Source organism: Osmia lignaria, chromosome 6, assembly GCF_051020975.1.
Source record: "Osmia lignaria lignaria isolate PbOS001 chromosome 6, iyOsmLign1, whole genome shotgun sequence".
In the NCBI taxonomy this organism is placed as follows: domain Eukaryota; kingdom Metazoa; phylum Arthropoda; class Insecta; order Hymenoptera; family Megachilidae; genus Osmia; species Osmia lignaria.
The window spans coordinates 7226414-7248347 of NC_135037.1; the positions used below are offsets into that span (position 1 = coordinate 7226414).

Here is a 21934-nt window from a genome sequence, read left to right on the forward strand (position 1 = left end):
GTATAAGAATATTGTGTAATTATATTAAACTTGTCTTTCAAACATTTACAAATTGTCTATTAAATAATAAAGACCGATAATAACGTTACACAAGTAAGATTTCTCTTGAATTCATGCTACATGTTTTTCTTCATTGTATAATAAATTTTGTACATGAAATTGATAATGAAAATTTTATGCAGTTAAATGCTCTCAGGTCGTTTCAAATCGAAATAATCAGTGTCAATTTATAAAAATCATGCCAAGATTGTGCTTGTATTTTCTATTTTCTTATTTGAAGTAATATAATGATAGCCATGTGTATAATTTATTAACCATACAACATCTATTCTTTCTACTAAAAATATGTACAAAATGTTATAATTGAGATATCATTTTGTTTCACTAATGTACGTATATTTCATACATTTCGAAGTATTACATTTGAGAATATATACAAAGTTGCCAAAAGGGAATGCTACAATTACAATTGTTGTGATAAACTGTTCAACAGTTTTAAAATACATAAGTGACATATTATGATATGATTGAAAGATGATTAAATTTATAGGAAAATTAAAAATTGATTGCTGTTCTCAAATTATAATCTTGTTCAACAGTCTATCAAGCGATATTACGTACATATATAATTTCGAAATTATAATATTAATGTAATTCAGTGTATATGATTATATGGGATGCTGTATATTTCTAAATACATATATGAATATACTACAAATATTTTTGGAATTTCTTATTTCATTTTTAATTATATTCAATGTTAAAATGAATTTACGAAACATAAAAAAATGAATTACCTTTATAAATACATATATGCAGTATGATTGTATTTTTAATTATCCTAGGATTTTTGATGTTTTAAAGAAATAACACTTTGTTTTTTCATAATGAACTTGCCAAATCTTACAATACCATTATCTTTGGAACCCTGCAATTTGAAATACAATAGAGAATACAATCTTTATACTAGTTAATAATTTTAAGAACAAAACATACATTGTTATTACTGTTATTATTATTATTATTATTATTATTATTATTATTATTGTATACTACTTTAGACCTTTCAATTACTGTATTTGAAATAGTTGTCATTTTTTTTCCAACAAATATACCAGTATGAAAAATAGACTTTTTGAATAATTTTTTTGCACTTATAAATTCTTTATTCATACATTTATTTGGCACTTTGTGTGCAGATATGTTGGATATATTCAGTAAATTTTCTGAAGTGTTTATTAATCTAAAACAAATATACATGAAGAATGATTATCTTAATAAAAGATAATATAAATAATAACATTTATATAATACCTTAGAACTTCTAATATTTCTTCTGTAAATAATTTAAAATTATTCAAAGTAAATTTACATTTCTCTATATCCTGCTCAGTATTTTTATTGCAAATAAATGTTATTTCATTATTTATAACATCAATTTCATATTTTAGCTTTGCAAGTATGGTTTCCTTTTGTATATCAGTTTCTTTTACATCTTTATTAAGTATACTGCTATATTTACATTTATGATTTTTATCATTTTCCATAATATCAGGATATTGATTAAAAAATGCAAAATTATGTTCTAAAGAAAAATTCCACATTTCATTACAAAACTTATCTTCTGTATCCCAAACATCATAATTTACATTATCCTAAAGAACAGAGAACATATTCATAAATGTAATAAAGTAAAATATATCTTTTAAACATCAAAGGATATACACTCTATAGCTCTTATCTGTTAAAATTTTACCAATTCCTCATATTTTTCCTTTAGCATTCGTTTTTTGTGTTGAAGTATGCTATCTTTTGTATTTAAAATATTTTTCATAACTTTCAGTTTTACATTCTTATTTTTATATTCGCTTAAACGTAAATAATATTTCTTACAATCCGAAGAAGTCATGATTTTTTAACAATTATTAAATTATTACAATTATAAATAACGATTTATTTAATGTACTTTGAAGAGATTCGTATTTTCTTTTTTTTGCTTTGTAGTGACATATATACTTGATGTCACGAGAGTCCATAACTGCGAAAATACCAGTTTTTGTTCTTTTCTGCGCATTGTCGCTCTGATTGGCGATACTTCCAGCGGAAGTGGAAAGCGATTGGCGGGTCGCTTTCCCCCACCATCGCTACGTTCCCCCACCATCTTCCAACCTGCGCGCTGAGTTATGGACTCTCGTGACATCAAGTATATATGACACTTCATTGGTGGTTTCCGTTGAAACATATTTTGAATAACCTACCGTATATCTTCAAATGTAATTGCGTTTTGTGTTATGGCGTGTTGAAAGCTTACCCAGTAAAATAACCTTCTTATTCCATGTAAATAAACTTAATCTAAAATTTGTTTATTTTCAAATATAAGTCATTTATTGAAGATAAATTTTAAAGTATGAATATAAGTATAACATGAGTTCAAACGGTTTGAAAGTGTTAAAGAAAAAGTGAGTATAAAATTTGAGTGTTTTATACAAGCTTTTTACATTAAGCATTTTAATAGTTTATAATGTATTCTTCACAAAACATAACAATTACATTATAACATGTATCTATAACTGATTTTCGATTTTTGATCATACATATTCTTTTTAGTAATCCATATCCACAGGGTATGCGATGTCAGAAATGTCTAGAAATGGGTCATTGGAGTTATGAATGTAAGGGCAAAAGAAAATATTTACACAGATCTTCACGCACTTCTCAGTTGAAAAAGGCTTTAAAAAAGCAGGAAGAATCTAATGGGTAAATTCATAACGAATGATCAATAATATTTTGAAAATCTTAATGTGTATAATTACAAATTTTTACAGTGAAGAGCAAAAGAAAGAAGTAAAGAAGAGCCGCTTACAGAAAAAAATGAAAAAAGAATCTAGCAGTTCTAGTGATACAAATTCTAGTGCTGACAGTAGTAGTTCTAGTAGCAGTAATGATAGTAGCAGTAATAGTTCATCATCAGATAGTGAATCAGACTCTAGTGATAGTGTCTCCAGCAGTAGCACTGGTAGTAGTAGTAGTAGTAACAGCAGCAGTAGTAGTAGTAATCATTCTAAAAAGAAATAATATTTATGCTACATATATAAGTAATACAATGTTCTAACTATACAAATATACTTTTTGTTTATTCTGTAAAATAACAGTTTTATATTTTCACAAACATATTCTCTTTGAACAATTTTAGATAAGATACAAAAACCTTATAATATAGTACACATCAATTTTTTAAATATTTATGAACTAATTTACTGATATACTATAAATATATGTACGATATTTTTTGTATAAAATTGAAGTAACTGAAGTACTTAAATATAAAATACATTTTAAATAATAATTTATATGACGCGCGTTGTAATACAATTTTGTTACTTATAATACCAATAACCTGTTAGTATATTTAGGCACAACTGAAGAAATAAGAATTTTTTAAGAATTTTTTTTATAACGCAAGTATTTATTACAAAATTGAAAATATTAAATATAGATATTAAAAATAATAAAATATTAATTTTTATTACTTTATTACGTCAATGTATAATTTACTGTAAAAATTATGTGTGTATATCATGATGTAAATAAAATTGTAACTTAATTCATTTTATCTTTGATATAATGTGTTATTTCATTAGTCATCAATACTTTCAGGAAGTGTTTGTATTATTACTTTCCTCTTTGAATCATAAACAAAGTTATTTGTTCTGAAAATATCACTTTCATAAAATGGGTGGAGATTGTATATATCGATTTGTTTAGCCTAAAAAGAAAAGATGATTATAGTAAAATTGAATTCGTACATTTATAATGGATTAAAGTGTATTATACATACTCGATCCAATAGATCTTTTTCTGAGATTTCTACACTTGTAATACGACCTCCATGTAAAGCTTTTTGAAATGCTAAAGTGTCTAATGTAATCTGTCTGAGTATGTAATATAAAAGTTCACTGTGATCTTTTTGATATGATAAATATTTCTGGAATGTCTAAAAAAGAAAAAGATTTATAACTATAGTTTCAATCATCATGTATGTAATTATTCTAATTAAAATACTTACCTGGCGCATACTTTTCATTACTGAATATTTTTGAGTCTCAACAAAGCTATCAAGCATCATTCTAATAGCAAGATTAACATCACTTTCTTGAACATGGTCACGTAGATGCATTTTAGCACTTGCTTCGGCCATACGTATAATACATTCTATGTGTCGCACAGTAATTGGTAAACTTCCAGTGGCCTACAAATTAATTAAATCAAATAACTCTGCAATTAAAAATATTTATAATCTGTATATTTCGAACTCACCAAACTTTCTTGCCTTAACTGGCTGTACAATTTTGCTACTTTATCCTGATCCATATTTGTTAATTTGGGATGAACATTTTGTCTTGCGTAAACTATATATTTTTTTAAAAGGTCTTGTGGAATAGATACATCATTCGTATTCTCTTCTGTAGATATTACTTTTCCTGCATTTGTTGGATGATGTCTAATGTGAGAGTTTACAACAAACTTAGCTAAATGCCTATCTTGCATAGGATCTATTTCGTCTTTTACAACACACAAGATATCAAAACGAGACAAAATAGGTTCTGATAAATCTACCTAAATAAGGAAATAAATGAATGTTGTTTATTGTAATCTCTATTTATTATGTCAATATCTAAGTTTTCACTTGGAAAAATTTTCTTACGTTTTCTGAAAATGTCATACTCGCATCGTATCTCCCTCCAATAGGATTAGATGCAGCTATTATCGAGCACCTAGCATGAAGTGATGTAACAATTCCTGCTTTTGAAATGGATATACTTTGTTGTTCCATAGCTTCGTGGATAGATGTTCTATCTTGATCATTCATCTGAAAGTACAGTAATGTTTGTATTTCGTTTTAAACGTTTAATAAAAAGATATTTTTACCTTATCGAATTCATCAATCAGACAAACTCCATGATCTGCGAGTACTAACGCACCAGCTTCTAAAGTCCATTCTCGAGTTGCTGGTGACTTTCTCACAAAAGCAGTCAACCCAACAGCTGAGGCTCCTTGGCCAGTAGTAAATACTGCTCTCGGTGCAATTTTTTCTACATATTTCAAAAATTGTGATTTAGCAGTTCCTGGATCCCCACAAAGTAACACATTGATATCGCCTCTTACTTTATGTTTCTCTCCTATATATTTAATTATAATATTTTTGTTGAATTATATTTATAAACAAAATATGTAATAAAAACAATATTAAACAAAGAAAATACCGGGATTCTTTGATTCTCCGCCAAATATTGATAATGCCAAAGCTCTTTTCGTATATTCATGTCCATAAATTGAAGGCGCAATACTTGCAACAATACGATCGGCAATTCGATGATCTCTACTTAAACCAATAATGCTAGCAATGTCCTCCTCAGTCAAAGATTCTACAATTTCTTTTGAGTCTTTCACTTGTAGATGATTAGCTAGAAGAACTGTTGCAAATACTGGGAATCCCTAATATATAAAAACAATATGATTAATTGGTATAAAGTTTGTTAATAAATCGTATTAATATGATTTTTACTTGTTCCGTATTTAAAGAACCATCATAACTATTTGTATAAATAGCTGTAACGTCTACTTCATCTCCAGGCTTACAGCGATCACACAGATCTGACAAAAGAATACATTCTTTACTTCTAGGTATTCTTCCTGCAGGAATTTTACCCGGCGATTCCTGGATGGTAACTTTTTGATAATTTCTATATATCGTTTGTTCCATATTAATCTGTAATTAATATTAACGTATTTGTAAGATGCACATCTTATTCATAAATAAAACGATTTCAATATTTAAGCTTACCATAAAAGGCCCAATACTTTGACATTGAGGACAGGATCCTGGCTTAACTTCGGTATTTTGATTTTGTACAAAAGGGCCAAGTACATATTCACACTTTGTACAATCGTATTTTACAACAGATAATTGTGGCAATACTCCTGTAGTTGCAGTTACAACTCCTAAAGTACGTACTAACTGATTTAAGTGAAGTTTCCTACAGATATAGTAAATTATATCATTATCGTTTTTAATACACTTTTAATAATATACTTTTGTCTTTTACCTAAATGTTCGAATTTCTTCTATTAAAGGCAATTCAGATATCCTAACATGAATTTCGCTTGTAACTCTTTCATAACTAGGAAAAATAGTTAGTACTAGTTCCTTTGCTACTTCGTCAAATATTTCCAACATTTGAAATGGGGCTTCTGGTAAAAAATAAGCTAACACGTGTTCTTTACTGGCAAGAATAGGAAACTCCACAACAAAACTAGACTATTAATAAAAAATAGAATATATGTTTTAAATCTAAATATTATTATTACTAATTGATAGCAAAAAGGCAGTACCTGATTACTCTCACACATATGACGAATTCGTTCTTTATACATATATTGTCCCTTAGAATTGGTATGTGTACGTAAAAAACTTTTAAAACGATTCGAAATTTCCGTTCGCGGTCCTAACATGGATACCCACTCTTTAACTGAATGACCTTTAGTATCTTCTAAGTTCTCAATAGACTCAATCATCTAAAACAAAGTAGTAAGCACTAATATATAATATAACAAGAGAGGATATAGTACAAAATAAAAAGCTAAAAGAGATACTTGCTTCTACATCATCAATTTCACCTGTTGCTGCTTTTTCAGCCATACGTCGTTTACGTGCATGTACATCTTCATCATCACTTTCATCTTAAATATATAAACATCTATATTATATTATATTTTTTTGAAATATATTAAACATGTTCTTAAAATAATATGTACCATAAAGTAAATATCTGTCATCTCTGATAATGCCAGCTGCTCTATCTCTTTTACGCATAGCAGCTTCAGCAGCTACACGTTCTCCTTGAGACAATTCTGAGTACTCTTCATCATCTGCAACATCTGGATCATATCTATCTAATGCTGGCATAGGACGATAATCACTAAAATATTAAAATGAGATTATTATTAAATATATTCAACTTCTTTATAATCATAATTAAATACACAAGAGATTTTACTCTTCCATGTTATCTCCAAATAGCTCTTCTCCTTCCTCCTCTTCTTGAGGAACATCATTATCAGCATCAAGTAAACCAGCTTCATCTTCAAATGGTTCATCTATTTCTGGTGCAGGAGATGTCATTGCTTCTGCATGTCTTTCAGAACGTACCGGAGAACTAGAATCCTATATTATTTAAAAAACAGAATATAAAATTTAATAATACATTTATGTAACATATTATAGACTTTACAAAACATTGAACTAAAAGAACTTTTATTACAAAGCACATGTATAACACTTTAAAGCATAATTTTAGACCCTTAAATATCTATTATCTTACCATTTTGTTAAGGAATAGTGAAAATTAAGGTAGTAAGAGAAAAATGTAAATTATAAAGTGTTACGAATGAAAAATAACTCTTGTTGCTGTTATTTTACTGTGCCACAAAAAAGAACTGGCGGGAATTTCTCTTACACAGCCGTCTTTTAAATTATATAGAGCTATTTTCAGGCAGGCCAACAATCATTTTGCTTCTTACTAAATAACTATAACTGACCAATGTCAGGAAATCTATACAGGAATAAAAGGGAAACTAAATTTGTATTGGTTATTCAGTAAGATTTTTTTTTAATAAATATAATATACAATTTATTCAGAATTTTATAACAGGAAATATACACTGTACACTAAGGTTAAACAGGTTAAATAAGTAAAACATACTAATTTTTAACTTTTATTCACAGATTTTGGACAATAAGCATGTTTTAAAAAGTACAAGGATTGTAATTTATCTAATACAGAAGTAATTTCAGCTTGTAAATTTGCTGCTCTTACAGCAAGATACAGGGATTCTTGAAAACGTTTTTGAGCAATTCGTAAGCTTTGAGGGACCAGCACACCAAACCACTTTATGGGATCTTGAATGTCATCTCCTTCTTTGTCTGCTTTTTTCAAGCTTATGTCAAAATTTGGAATTATCTTGCCAGTTTCTTCAGTTAATTTTGTTTCTAATTCAAATAATGTGGCTACCTTTTCATCATCAGCAGGAACTTGTAATATACTTATACTTTCTTTGCCACGTATATACTTTGCTTTAGCTAATTCAATGTAACCATCACGTAATATATTTTCCATTTGAACATTAGTCTTAACTTTTTCTTCCATTAGCTCTAGATTACGCAATAAGTTTTCATCAATTGCTTTACATATATCATCTATGCTTTCATGCATTTTGTATCAATATAATAACGACTATTACCCTAAAATTTATATACATATAAAATTTAAGTTTATTATATATTTTTCGTTGTCACTTTATAAATTAATTCAAATATTTAATTTAACTTTTATCTAAAAAAAAAATAGGCAGATGCATCTTTATATACATACCAGGTGTTATAAATTATTTCAATTTTCTTTGCCAATAATATTTTTTATTTCAGTAAATGATAATTTCTATAATTTTAAAACTAATATATTTTTAAATACGATTACAATTACATTTGACTTCTCTCTTATTTTACAGATAAGCAAGCAGTCACATACAGAATTCATCAAAGCCGTCTGAACATTGTTACATTTGACAATACTGCGTATACTTAATGTCACGAGAGTCCATAACTGCGAAAAAACCAGTTTTCGTTCTTTTCTGCGCATTGTCGCTCTGATTGGCGATACTTCCAGCGGAAGTGGAAAGCCATTGGCGGATCGCTTTCCCCCACCATCGCTGCGTTCCCCCACCATCTTCCAACCTGCGCGCTTAGTTATGGACTCTCGTGACCTCAAGTATAGATTAGAATGACGTTAACCGTTCTAAGGATGTGAGCGCGAGAAAGTTAATTTCAGATATTATATGAAAGGATTTTATAAATAATATTAATAATGGCAGTTAAAGAAAAACAAACAGAAACTTCTGCCGATGAAATTGAATGGAATGTCGAAAATGAAATTCAATTGTTCTTTGCTATGAATGGACATAAACCTGTTGGTAAGATTTAACATGAAACGCACAGGTTATGTTTACATCGATCAAACATTAAAATAATAGTTATAACTTTATATAATATAAGTAACACTAGCAACATTTTAATAAATGTTTATTTTTCAAGGAATAAATAAATATTTCCACATGATCTGTATATGGGAAAAATTTCGTGCTGCTATTCATAAGGATGTATCACTAAAATCTATTTGGGAACATTTAGAATCAATGTATGATTTGATGGCTCTGGTACTTATTACTATTTTGAAAAACATACTATAATTATTTAACATAAACTTGAAAATGCTTTTAAATCATTTTAGGATGATATGGAAGATTTACCATTTCCTAGTCAAGAAACAGACTTTTCTTTACCAGAACAAGACTTTTTGGGACCACTTAAATCCAGAAAGAGAGAGGAACCAGAAGTAAAATTAAAGGAGCAAAGAGACAAATATAAAGAGATTAAAAAAGAGAAAGATGTTAAAGATCTTATGAAAAAGGATATTGTTCTTCGTGATCTTAAAGGAAGCAAAGATATTGATAAAAAAAAAGAAGAATTTAAAAAGTATGTGAAGGATATGGAAATGAAAAAAGATAAACTTAGAGACATTAAAGATGTTAGGAAAGATTATAAATCTTCTAAAGGAAGATCAAAAGGAAAAGATGATCTTGACGAAGCAGGTACATATATTAATATTTATAGAAGTCTTAAATATTTGTAACGTTTAATAACTTCCTTTCTTAGCATCAAATGGAAAAAAGGAACGTAAGGATTCTGATTCGGGTCGAGAAAGCTTAAAGAGGGGTCCGAAACGACCAACCAGGCAGAGTATGGATAACTCGTCCAAAGCATCTTCAAGTCCACGCGATACACCTCCACCAAAACGTAGAAGGATATAACAATTTCTTTAAAGTTCAAGTTGTTTGTATTTTATACTATGAACAAACATAATTCACATTTTAAAGTATAAACAAAGTGCAGACTGTGTACTTCTTTCACACAAAGGTATATGAAAGATTATACTCATTTTATAAAAAACTTAGCATTAAATCATTGTAAATATCACGCTATGTAATGAAGTTAAGAAGTTAAACATATTATGAAACAACATGTTATTAAACACCCTAGTTATTGTAAATTACAGTATTTAATGGACAAAAAATGACGAAAATAGGATAAAATAAAAAATAAATATTTTGTTAGGTATTAGTCGGTATTTATTACACAAGTCGCAGACATCGTCATTTACATGGATGTTTTGAACGTGCTCGTGTTATCGGAACAGTTGTACGGTTCTCCAGTTTAGTTAATGGAATGAATTGCATTGCCAGAATCCAGACAGTTTTGATGATTTCAATGCGTTGAGGATAAAATCCTTCTATCGAAGCCTTCTTGCTTCACGCTCCGACTCCAGCAAGGTTAGGAGATCACCTTCTCGTACCGGTCCTTTTACATTTCGGATGATTTGTCGGTTTTGTTCACCCAGAAATTCAACCTTTACTTGCGTACATTGTCCTTGTGAACCTGTTCGGCCTAGGACCTTAATTACACGAGCCAAAACCACTGGTTTATCCATGTTTGCCTCACGTGGCTTTGATGCGACAGCAAAGAGACGTTTTAAGGAAGTGAAAGAGTTCTCTGTACATACTTCAAGATTTAATAGTAAAAATGGCGACTTCCGGTAGGTTCCTTATCGCTTCATTTGTTTAATATTTTAAGATAAAAGCAACAAATTTAAATGGACCACTTCGTCCCATATATAAAATATATATTTTTTAAGGTGAGAGGTATTTAATCATCTTAAATAGAAATAATTTTTATTATATTTTATGATTCTAGTAACATAGAGTAGATGGCATTTATTATTTCACAATTTGAACGAAGGTAATATGAACGCTTTACGAATCAATAAACATATAATTATCAGATATTAATTGATTAATGTTTGATTATTTTTAGAATATCGATATTTTTAATATTTTAAGCATATAATAAACAACTGCTATTTATTTATAGTCATTTAAGGGGGTAGACACGGGTAATGCAGTGAGGTGATATTACCGGCAAAAATGGACCTAAAAAGGGGTTTGGAAAATTACGTTTTTCGTCCTTATATGAGAACATTTAGGGCTGAATAAGGGCTCATTCGAAAGAGGAAGGTTCAATGCAGCGCGCTCTGGTCATGATTTAACGAGATTATGTTGATACCTAATAATATGAGTATCCAAAGTAAAGCAAAAATACGATAAAATACATTCGTAGAATCCAAGTGTTTTTAGGTCACAAAGAGTTTTGTGACTCAAACGATGACCAGAGCACGCTGCACTGAACCTTCCTCTTTCAAATGAACCCTTATTTAGCTCCAAATCTTCTCATATAAGGACGAAAAACGTAATTTCGTGACTGCATTTCCACAGACGAGTTCCGCTATTTTGTGTATTAGATTTTATTATTGTAACGTTATGAATCTTTCAGTCGATAATTTTATAAACTATTTTACATTTTGACAACATGTATTTGTACTTAACATCAGTTTTACAATATGTTAAACTCCTTTACTGCAGCAGTAAGTTACAAGGCCTAATTGTTCACATTTACTATCATGTAGATTGTATGACCATTAGTAATTATTTATAAAAATAAATGAAAACATGTCTTAATACGTTTGCACAGTGCATTTTATATTCAATGGCATAAGAATTTAATACTATTTCATAAGAGGAAAATTCAATATAATAAAGCATAAATATGACATTTGTATGTCCAAAACTCATTGTCAAGTTTCAATACTCATTGTGTTACATGGCAATAAATTATAAATTTAAAATAGGGAAATATATGTCCCTGTCTTACACAAGATACTAACTGATCATTGCTAATCAATAATAACTAAAATATATATTTTTTCCAATGCAAACAATTTGCAAATATGTTTTTATATTTCGTACATGTAATAAGAATTAAAGTGTAGATAATATGTTTGGTTCATTAAGTCTCTGCCATTAGATATTAATAAAAAAACATCAAATGCATTTTAATTTCATAAGAAATAATAATAATACTTGTAATCAACATCGCATTGTTAGCATTTTTAAGCAACACGCTATTCAAGTACAAAAAATAATATCATTTATGTTTTAAACACCAAGCTCTTTTCGTAATTTTTACATAAATCAATATAAAATTAAAAACCAACTGTTTAAAACTTCCAATACATTCTGATTGCATACAATTATTACAACACTACGCTAGAAAACGAGATTGTTTTTAAAATTATTGAAGTCACTTTTTAAGTAAAGTGGCCTTTAATGTACAATTCTTCTGAGAACTTTAATAGTTCGTAAACTATTATGTATTCTGTTTACAATTTGTTATTTTAGGGGAAAAATGAATCGTGTCGCAAAATATGCTTATTGCAATAATCATATTTATACCATTTGAGGTATAATAAAATTTTTCATTATAATGAAAGTGGACCCTGACATATATTCATTGTGATTACAAAAGCACCCATTTTAGCAAATAATATGGTTACGTTGTTGAATACATGTGTAGTGTACGTCACGAATAACTCTTTACAATCAGTCAAAAATTCGTTTTTATTCGTAGTTTCAACTTTTCCAACAATAATGTTGAAAACTAGCAAAGCCATAGAAAAAAAATATTTTCTGACTCGATATACCGTATACACTCAGGAATTGTTTTTCCGAAAATGGCAGTATTCGAGTACTTTTATTCTTCTTAATTGCGTTGTGTCCCAGAGCAGTTTCCAAATTAATATGGAAATGTAATCATGGTGGGTAACGAACGTTTGACACTAGTGTATAACACTGAACGGAGTAATCAATCAACTAACAATATCCATAAAACTTTTACTGCCACAAATTGGTGGAAAGCGTTTGTCCAGGGAGTGCAGTGGTAGTAGATTTTCCTGGTGTATTTGAGAAACTTGTACCAGCTAAAGATAGTTGTGACATTTGCTGTGGTAACTGGAATATAAAAGTAATTACAGTCATTACATACTGAAATAAAGGATATAGCAGGATAAGATGGTCAAAACTGCTTTTGAGTCGATTTTATTAAGTTATATACACCATTTTATAGTTAATCAAAAAGAAACTATTGTACACCAAGTTTCAACCCTGTATCTTAATCGGGAAGGTAGTTGCAGGGTAATTTTTGCCATATTTTTCCTATTTAATGGTATTCAAAACATCTGAAAAAGTTATAAAATATTCTAGACATGTTTCTTTATGATTGTGAATTTTTTCAGATTCGGCTCAAGGGCACTGTTGACCATCTTATCCAGCTTTTCCCGATTATGAAGCATGTAACTTCCATACCTGAGCACCAAAGGCAACAGGTTGCTGCTGTTGCTGGGTTGTTAAATTGAAAAAAGGATTGCTACCAGGAGCTGGTTGAAGATTTTGTGTTAATACACTCCATCCATTATTGCTACTAATATTAGTCTGTCCTATTTGCATCATCTAATAATATATAAAACAATGAGTTTATGAATGAATAGATCTGACATCATTCATATCATATAGTATATAAAATTATATACCATTTGGGATTGCATTGTGATGGCAGCATTAGGTACACCATTCATCTGATTTATTTGTCCTACGTGTAAGCAGTTTCCTAAAGAATTTGGTGCCACTGAACCTAATGAAGTGGAATTTACTGGAATTTGATTTTGATTCACGGGTAATTGATTAGACGTGACAGGCATCTGAGTGGAAACAAGTTGAGTGAAGGAACTTTGTTGATTTGGAAAACTACTTTGTTGGCCATATGCTACCATATTTGGTACTTGTTTGTACTGAACAGTAGACTGCTGAGGATATCCTCCACCTAACACATAACATTGCAATAAGTCCATCAATATTTATAAAATTATATTTAAAGTAAGAAACGTACTAGGAACTCCAAACATGGTTGATTGTTGATGACTTGGTGTCCCATATAATGCCAAGATACTGTCTTTGGACATTTTACTTTTTTCTTGAAGCGAGGATGCCGATTGCTCAAAGAAACTTTCTTCTTCACTTTTACTCACTACCGACGATGTGTCTATAGTTACATTAGAAGAACTACTACTAGTTGAAGCTGCTGAAGCTGGAGGTGCAGATAAAAAGGAAGAAAATATATCATCCCCACTACCATTTACATTTGATTGACTTGTTGCTGGAGCATCTGTTAAAAAACTGTGTAACTTAACAAATTTCATTTTTATTTCATGTTGTAATAAATAATAGAGATATACCTAATCCCAACAAGTCTAAAGTTGCAGAATTGTTTGCTCTATTGGGTTTAGGACTGACAGAGCTTTTAGGTTTTGGCAACTGAGGCACAACTTCTGGTTTTTTAACAGGTGGAAGTATAGTTTGATTATTTGAGCTTTTAGAATTCTCCTTTTTTCGCCTACGTTGCCTTTCAGCTTCTTCATCAAGTTCTTTATCCCAGTTTACCTGCATAGTTTATTTGACAAGTCTTAAGTTTCAAGTTTTTAGTTTCCTATACAAATGCATTATAAATTCTGAATGTTTTACCTTTGGCAAGGAAGGTGGCACCCATTCTCTAGCTATATATTTTTTATGTTCATATTTTGCACGAATAAAACTTTCAAGACTACAATCAGTTTGAGGTCTTCGAAAACTATCTGGTAGGTTTGCCTCATACACTGCCCTAGCTCTTGAATTACCCATTTGCTGTAAACTCTATAAATAATAAAAGCACACTGTAATCATACTATCAATATTTACAATAATGAAGAACAATTGTAAACATACCACTACTTGTTCAGGTGTCCAAGTATCTAAATTAACAGATTTAACTTTACTTATATGAACTCCAAGATTCCTATGTATTCCAGCGCAACGAATACATAAAAATATACCCAAATTCCAACTAGCCCACCTTGGTCCTATGAAAAAGATGAAACAAAAATAAGATTATTAATGAATGACTACTTTTTAAAACTCAATTATGCACCTGAAGGGATACAGTTGAATGAAAGGTGAGATAGTAAAAAGTTCAGGTTATACATAAATCTGATGATGCACAAAATCTTTTTTCTGTGAAAATCAATAAAGAAAAGAAAACGTGTATATGAATAAGAAATGGATGACTATGAAACCTTGGTGACGTTCACCCGTAATCGCTGTCATCTACGGTTTGTCACGAAGGAATTAAAAATCTATAATGTTTCACTGGGCGAAACTAGGTCGTTTTGAAATCGATATCGACGGCTTACAGGCATTGTTTCATTTATAACTGCAATTTTGAAATGTTTGCAGAGAGTGAAGAGAGTAATGAGGCTTCATCTGTCGAGCAGAGACAAGACATCCCTAAAAACTTCACAATTGTCGCACGAACCTTTTGCATCGCAGTCGACACAATACTTGTTGTCCTCATCGCGTAGCATCTGTGTCAAAAGATTCTGACACTTCTCTTGTATTTGCTTGGAACGTTCTTTTTCCAGGCGGGACGTCATTTTTTGCACAGTGATGGGATCTTACCACACACAAGTCCAAAACAATGTTTTTTTCTCGCAATGCTGGACACGACCGTCAAGTATGTAGCATACAGCAATGTTAAGGCTAAGCGAACGCCCCCAATAGTTCAACTCGTTACTTACTGAAACGTCATGCAGTTGGAAGAATTCTATTGGATCGTATACTTCGATATCAAATAATAAGATAGATTGTCCAACAATTCTATTTTAATCTTTTTCGTGTTGTTAACCGTCGAACTGATAGTTAAATGTGTATTTGCTATGATTCAAGCATAGATGAGGCAAAGACCACTCACGCTATGTACCTTTGCATTACGATTTTCTAGAAGCTGTTTATTTTTATCTTATCTATAATTTATTGAACGAGCTAATATAATTTTTAATTATTAAATATTATAAAATATAACATATAGCTAAAAAGTACAAATAACAAAGTAGTATTAATTCAAATTTTCACGCGTAAACATTTATACCCAGGTAGTGGGGAGCCACAGATCTATACATATAGGGGTCTCCACCCACACATATCATCATTTTCCCACAATGTATGTACATACATACATAAGTACTTCCACACATACAAACTTACATTTAAATACATATTTATACATCCATGCATTGCGTATCGCTATGTATACCGCGGTTCACCAGAGTCCATAACTGCGAAAAGACCAGTTTTCGTTCTTCGCGCTTCTCCAGTACGCATCTTCGCCCTGATTGGCGATACTCCCAAACGAAGTGGAAAGCGATTAGCAGAGAGCTCGCTGCGTCCCCCCACCATCTTCCAACCTGCGCCGCGCAGTTATGGACTCTGGTGAACTGCGGTATAAATATAAGAATTCAAATTCGTTGATTTTATGCAATGTATGTATGGGATAAAACTCATGTATTAAATTTTTATTATTTTTGAAGTTTTAAAGTTCACACTTAGTTTGCATTTGTACATACAAATAAATATAAGAAATGTTTCGTTCAAAGGTACGTTAAGTAATTTGATCTATATGAAATAGGTTAGAATTAATCTAAAACAATATTTTTTATATAGATGCTTTTAATTGTACAAAATACTATAAATAACAATGTATATAACAGTGGACGTGCCAGTATATATGCATTGTTTTCATCAAACACTTCAAATGTAAATTTATCTGAAACTGCAACAGAGAATTTAAACAAAAATGTAAGTGAAGCTTCAACAGAAATTTTGAAAGAAGCTTTAACAAAGACTTCAAATAAGGAATCAACTAATACCCCAACAGAAGCTTCATCAACCAGTACATCATCTTTTGAAGAGGTAAGGAATAATATTTCTCATGTTGCTTTAATACTACTTTTGTTGAAATATGATTTTAAGAAACAATTCCTAAAACTTACTCTTAAACACAACACATTATTTTAGTCAAGTGTTGATAAACTGTATAAGACAATAACAGTTGAAGTAAGAGGAAATGATCCTGCTGTATTAAACAGTTATACAACGTTTTCTCATATGGCAGCAACACATTTAGATATTCCAATTATCAAACTGTAAGTTATACTTTAAAATAGTTTTATTCAAAAGTAGTATATATCATAGAATAACAGGGCATAATATTACAAATTAGGCAGTCACCACGCAAACCTATACATCAAAGATTAACATTGCTTAAGTCTGTCCACGTTCACAAGAAACATCGTGTGCAATATGAAACAAGAACATATTATAGATATTTTGAGCTTTCTAACTTAACTGGTTCCACAGCAGATACATATCTAGAATATATACAGAGAAATCTTCCAGAAGGAGTTGCAATGAAAGTTACAAAGGTATCATTCAAATTCTTTATTTTTCAATGTTGAGAGACATAATTAATTGACATTTACTTATTATAGGCAGAATTACATACTTTACCAGAATCAGTTCAACAAGCATCATTTCAATAATAAATAAACATGGCAGTTTATTATACCATCTTAAATTTTGTGAATAGTAAAATAATTTATGCAGAATTGGTGTGAATTTAATGTTTCCTTTATCTGTGCTATACTTTCCTTTTTTGAATGGTATACTTTTTGTATGTTCGTGTATTTTTATTATGCTCATTTTGTTACTAGTATATGAATAATTATTACACAATTCTAGAAATTAGAATTTCTTTCTTGCATTTTAAACGTAGTATATGCCCTTTGAAACAAATTTTCATTATGTTTATTTGAACTTATGTTTGGTGCTTCTTCATTTTGATGTTTTCTATTTAATTGAACAGTAGCTATACACTTGTATAGTATAAATTCATGTCCTATAAATCCACAAAAAATAAACAAGTTTTTTGAGAAACCAATAACATGTAACTATCTTTATTTTCATATATGAACATTATACATAATTACAAAAGTTAATATGTTCATTTGTTATACTATTTACTTACTAGGATATTTTGACTGATGATGTATATCAGTACTTAATCCACAGGTTAAACAAATCAAGGTTATAATGAAAAGAATTATTAGTTCTTTTGTCATTTGAAATAGTATACTTTACATATATCTATTTCACAAAGTTTCACAATTTCTTTTATAAAGTATTTTTAAAATTCTGAAATTTTAAAAAGCAAAATGAATTTTAACAAATTATATAAAGGATACATAAAACTGAATATTTAAAATAACATTGAAGATATTATCACCTCTGTTAAAATTGTTTTTTACATTGATTTGAAGTATATAATAACAATTGACTGGTGTAAATTAATTTTAAAAATTTCACGTGTGATACTGTGAAGCGAATGCTACTGTTCTTTTCTTTCCTTCTTTTTAACGCTATTCAAGATAAACCGGTTTGACGGAAGAGTGAAGTTGAATGCTAAACGAATATTTAGAATATTTTTGATATTATTTGTTCGTATATTATTTATTCGTAATCATTGGAATACGTCTGTTTCTCATTTAGAGAACTATAAATTAAAAATTTCATAATATTTTAAATATACAATTTATTTTATGCCTCTAAAACAAAAAACTAAAACGCGTGGTCGGCGCTTTGGGACATAAAATTTATATTGATTTTTATACAAATTTAATCATAACGACCATACACGAATGTAGTCAATCTCGAAAGCAGTTAATCTACCATTTTGCTTCAAACTTGGCATCCACTGACTTTTTTTGCGCCAAAATTGCAGCATTGCCTAAAACATATATAACAAAATATGAACAATTAATTCTTTTGAAATGATGAACATTCTGTTTTAAATTACATAGGATAAAAAATATTTATACCTTTGCTTCGACATTTCTCCATGGTTTTACATATCCTGAGCTAGTTGTTCCATCAGGAAACATTCGAATACCACCGACACCAACACCAAGGGTAATGTAAAACTATGTATAAAAATTCATTAAATCATCATGAATTATTCACTTAATATTCGTAAAATTCGATCGCGTAAAACTGAAACTGTGTATTAAAAGTATCGCACGAATAAAGACATATTTTATCAGGTAAAAGGAAACCCGCGTACTATAGAAATTAAAACTCCATTACTTTTGTAGAGAAATTATATATGTACCTCTTTATCGAAAGGAGCGATTTTGTTGACATTTTCCCCTTGCATCCATTCATTTGGTCCAGGATTTAGTTTACCGACCTGTTCTCCGTCTACCATAAATTCAAATCCATCACTGTTCCAAATGGTTGTAAAAATATGAAAGTCTTTCGTCCATCTTGGTCCATTCTCTCGTATTTTAGAAACGATGTGGCTATCAACGTGGTTTACAGCTGTGCCTACCATGCATCCAAATTCTAATCTTCTTGAATCGTAAATGGCATTAGCAGTAACGTTAACTAAATTATGATTTCCACGAGCTAAGCCGAGAATAACGCGTCCACTAGAATATCCAACGCCATAGTTGTTATACTTTGGCTCAAGCCACATTTCTGTTTCATGTAAAAATACGTTAAAATTAAACCAACACAATACATTATTATATCTAGAAAAAATATACCTGGATATAACCAATCTCCTTCCGGAAATTTTGCTCTTATTTCAATTTTACCATATTGAAAATAGAAACTATTCGTTGTTGTTATTCTGGCAGATATAATAGGCGGTAAAATATTAAAAGCTGCGGCTTTTCGCGAGCATTCCATTTCAATATTGCTTGTACAGCTATATGAAATGAATACGTTTTAAATGATAAAAATAAGTAAATAACATGTATAAAATGTAAAACAGTTTGAAAATTTATATTACACTTACCCGCTAAGTACTAACGTTCCATATGCCGTTACATTTTCGCCATAGATATCTTCTAAAATCAACGGTGTGAAACGAAGTACCCCATTTTCAACTTTGACTGAAGAGTCGTGATGTTCATTGTGGTATACACAAAATTCATAATCCTGTTGTATAATAAAAATGACATGACATGAAATGATTGCAAATGTTTGCAATCGGTGTAGGGCACACGAAATCGCCCGTAGGGGCAGGTGAACACGTTGAGCTTATCGCGGACCGCCTCTACTCTCCTGCGAATTTTTGCTACGCGGCGGGGAAGTATTACTTTATTTTTCTCTTAAGTAAGACTTACGGGACTTAACGGTATTTTGACATCGCGTTTCCAAATCGAAGTATTCAGAGAATCGAAATTTTCATTAAACACCAATTTGTCTACAGAATTACTGGGCGTTTCTGAATTGTCACTTCCTTGTATCTGTGCTGTAATTATATGATACATACTTTCATAGAGAAAGAAAGGTGCAAGAGAAAAAACACTGATGCACATAAAACTACATACATGTAACTGTCCATTTTTTATTTTTTATTTGATAAGTAGATCCATTAACTAGCGCGTAAGTCCAATAATGTATGACATCTCCGTTTTTTAAATTTACATCTTCATTTGTAACCGTCCATTTGTCATCTTTCTTTTTATATACTTCACCCAATATTTCTCCTGACTTATTAATTTCAATCTTTTTATTTATATTCCCGTGAAATGCAAAGAATTGTAATCCCTCTGTATCTATTATTAAAAAGAGAAACAAAATTTGAAACAAAAATAAAAATTCATACACTGCTTTACTCAAAATGGTAAATTCTGTACAGATACTGTACTTTTCTTAAGTGAATCACGTTTTAAGTCGAGCATAAGGAAAATTTGATGAGTAATATCCAATAACTCAGGTGAATCACGAAATTTAAACAGAAATACATTTTTGTTAAAATTAACAACCTTAATTCATATGTTTTTTAACTTATATAGGTATATACTTCGTTTCAAATGTTAATTTTTTCTATTTTGTAATATGATCTATCATTTATTAATTAACTGGTGTTAACCGTAATAAAACATACGTATGTATGTAAACTAATATTTTCATATAATTTACAGAATAATATATTAAAGAATTAATAAATAGATCCTATAGGTGGTTATTGTTTGCTCACCTGGTATTGATATTTGAATTCCTCGTGGTTTTAAAATCTTAAAAGTTGGTTCAGGTAAAACATAAGAATTAACAGAGATAATAAAGCTTTCCAAACTTAAAACAAATGCCACGAAAATTGAAACAGACATAACACTGTAGTTAAACATGTTTTTTAAGTTTGACTGATGATGAGACTTTCTCTGATAGATCAGAAATTATTTGCTACGACACTTAAGGTCATTGATGAAAAATAAAAAAATAATTGATTGCGTGCAGAACTGTCGATATTATACTCATTTAACTATCTCAGTATGTATAGTTCACGTAATTTATGAACTATCTATTTGTAGAAATGAATCAGAATTTTGTCGGTAAGGAAGAAAAAAATGTACTTTTTTATCTTATTGTTAGATGCTTCGCAAATTAGTAAGTATCTTTTAAACTTTTATTTTACTAAAATTGATGGTAAAAGTAAAATTGACCGCTTGGAATTTAAACTTGATCTTCTGTTGGTACTCAGGTCAAAATTATTAATATAATTGTTTGACAAACTTGTATTTTAAAAAGACAGCCATAAATTAAACGTTTTTGAAATTCGACCCCGGTGCTATTTCTTTAAAAACGGCTCAAACTACTCGAAAAGTTACCGATTGATTTTCCGAAACAGGGTACCGACACGAGTCTCTCGTTGCTACTAGAGATTCGGATTCGACATATAAAAATCTATAAGAATCATTTATTAAAAGTTACAAAATCAAATAACTATTGCAATTTATCAAACGTTGTAGGTAGATATTTTCACTGTGAGGTTCATTTCGGATATGATTCTATTTGCAATGCTATATTTCGATTTTTATCCAATAGAATCTTTTACTTTTAGATTATGTTATGTAGTTATTTATGTAGAATAATTTAATATGTGCGATCATTGTATTTTATTTGTACTTATTGTTTTATTTAGACCAATATACGCCCC

At 29.9% G+C, this 21934-nt stretch overlaps 9 protein-coding genes across 10 annotated transcripts; 3 read left to right on the plus strand and 6 right to left on the minus strand.

Annotated features, from left to right (window-relative positions):
- Positions 1–674: 674 nt before the first annotated feature.
- LOC117601728 (uncharacterized) lies at positions 675–2113 on the minus strand. Of its 2 annotated transcripts, none has more exons than XM_034318872.2 (4): positions 1757–2113; positions 1315–1655; positions 997–1243; positions 675–928 (listed from the first exon to the last, which is right to left on the minus strand). In XM_034318872.2, the coding sequence occupies exons 1-4, from the start codon at positions 1907–1909 to the stop codon at positions 842–844; spliced, it is 828 nt and encodes a 275-aa protein (XP_034174763.2). In that variant the 5' UTR covers positions 1910–2113; the 3' UTR covers positions 675–841. The 2 variants fall into 2 exon arrangements, with proteins under 2 accessions (XP_034174763.2, XP_076545020.1); XM_076688905.1 differs by having other exon boundaries at positions 1064–1243; positions 1757–2110.
- A 119-nt stretch (positions 2114–2232) lies between these two features.
- Positions 2233–3386, plus strand: LOC117601781 (uncharacterized). The gene is made up of 3 exons (XM_034318968.2): positions 2233–2459; positions 2608–2757; positions 2826–3386. Exons 1-3 carry the CDS (start codon positions 2425–2427, stop codon positions 3073–3075), a joined length of 435 nt encoding a protein of 144 aa, XP_034174859.1. The 5' UTR covers positions 2233–2424; the 3' UTR covers positions 3076–3386.
- A 56-nt stretch (positions 3387–3442) lies between these two features.
- Mcm2 (DNA replication licensing factor Mcm2) lies at positions 3443–7543 on the minus strand. The gene is made up of 15 exons (XM_034318962.2): positions 7383–7543; positions 7059–7225; positions 6817–6980; positions 6659–6741; positions 6394–6576; positions 6108–6319; positions 5846–6038; positions 5567–5770; positions 5265–5496; positions 4930–5180; positions 4706–4870; positions 4318–4617; positions 4067–4249; positions 3839–3994; positions 3443–3766 (listed from the first exon to the last, which is right to left on the minus strand). Exons 1-15 carry the CDS (start codon positions 7383–7385, stop codon positions 3638–3640), a joined length of 2625 nt encoding a protein of 874 aa, XP_034174853.1. The 5' UTR covers positions 7386–7543; the 3' UTR covers positions 3443–3637.
- A 118-nt stretch (positions 7544–7661) lies between these two features.
- Positions 7662–10182, plus strand: MrgBP (MRG/MORF4L binding protein). Its single transcript, XM_034318965.2, has 5 exons — positions 7662–7743; positions 8569–9030; positions 9152–9273; positions 9348–9708; positions 9773–10182. Exons 2-5 carry the CDS (start codon positions 8925–8927, stop codon positions 9925–9927), a joined length of 744 nt encoding a protein of 247 aa, XP_034174856.1. The 5' UTR covers positions 7662–7743; positions 8569–8924; the 3' UTR covers positions 9928–10182.
- On the minus strand, positions 7770–8573 carry LOC117601780 (vacuolar ATPase assembly protein VMA22). Its single transcript, XM_034318967.2, has 2 exons — positions 8433–8573; positions 7770–8302 (listed from the first exon to the last, which is right to left on the minus strand). Exon 2 carries the CDS (start codon positions 8271–8273, stop codon positions 7770–7772), a length of 504 nt encoding a protein of 167 aa, XP_034174858.2. The 5' UTR covers positions 8274–8302; positions 8433–8573.
- Positions 10183–10320: 138 nt separating the features above from the next.
- Positions 10321–10604, minus strand: LOC117601782 (small ribosomal subunit protein eS28). Its single transcript, XM_034318970.2, has one exon. It carries the CDS (start codon positions 10602–10604, stop codon positions 10407–10409), a length of 198 nt encoding a protein of 65 aa, XP_034174861.1. The 3' UTR covers positions 10321–10406.
- A 1426-nt stretch (positions 10605–12030) lies between these two features.
- LOC117601776 (stromal membrane-associated protein 1) lies at positions 12031–15656 on the minus strand. Its single transcript, XM_034318963.2, has 8 exons — positions 15410–15656; positions 14824–14957; positions 14584–14751; positions 14298–14502; positions 13952–14227; positions 13596–13885; positions 13372–13515; positions 12031–13017 (listed from the first exon to the last, which is right to left on the minus strand). The coding sequence occupies exons 1-8, from the start codon at positions 15525–15527 to the stop codon at positions 12901–12903; spliced, it is 1452 nt and encodes a 483-aa protein (XP_034174854.1). The 5' UTR covers positions 15528–15656; the 3' UTR covers positions 12031–12900.
- A 679-nt stretch (positions 15657–16335) lies between these two features.
- On the plus strand, positions 16336–17654 carry mRpS10 (mitochondrial ribosomal protein S10). Its single transcript, XM_034318966.2, has 5 exons — positions 16336–16526; positions 16594–16842; positions 16948–17075; positions 17153–17354; positions 17421–17654. The coding sequence occupies exons 1-5, from the start codon at positions 16512–16514 to the stop codon at positions 17469–17471; spliced, it is 645 nt and encodes a 214-aa protein (XP_034174857.1). The 5' UTR covers positions 16336–16511; the 3' UTR covers positions 17472–17654.
- LOC117601777 (beta-1,3-glucan-binding protein 1) lies at positions 17537–21247 on the minus strand. Its single transcript, XM_034318964.2, has 10 exons — positions 20978–21247; positions 20325–20552; positions 20118–20245; positions 19787–19929; positions 19533–19696; positions 19097–19464; positions 18807–18908; positions 18215–18715; positions 17957–18123; positions 17537–17827 (listed from the first exon to the last, which is right to left on the minus strand). Exons 1-8 carry the CDS (start codon positions 21123–21125, stop codon positions 18608–18610), a joined length of 1389 nt encoding a protein of 462 aa, XP_034174855.2. The 5' UTR covers positions 21126–21247; the 3' UTR covers positions 17537–17827; positions 17957–18123; positions 18215–18607.
- Between the last annotated feature and the right edge of the window lie 687 nt (positions 21248–21934).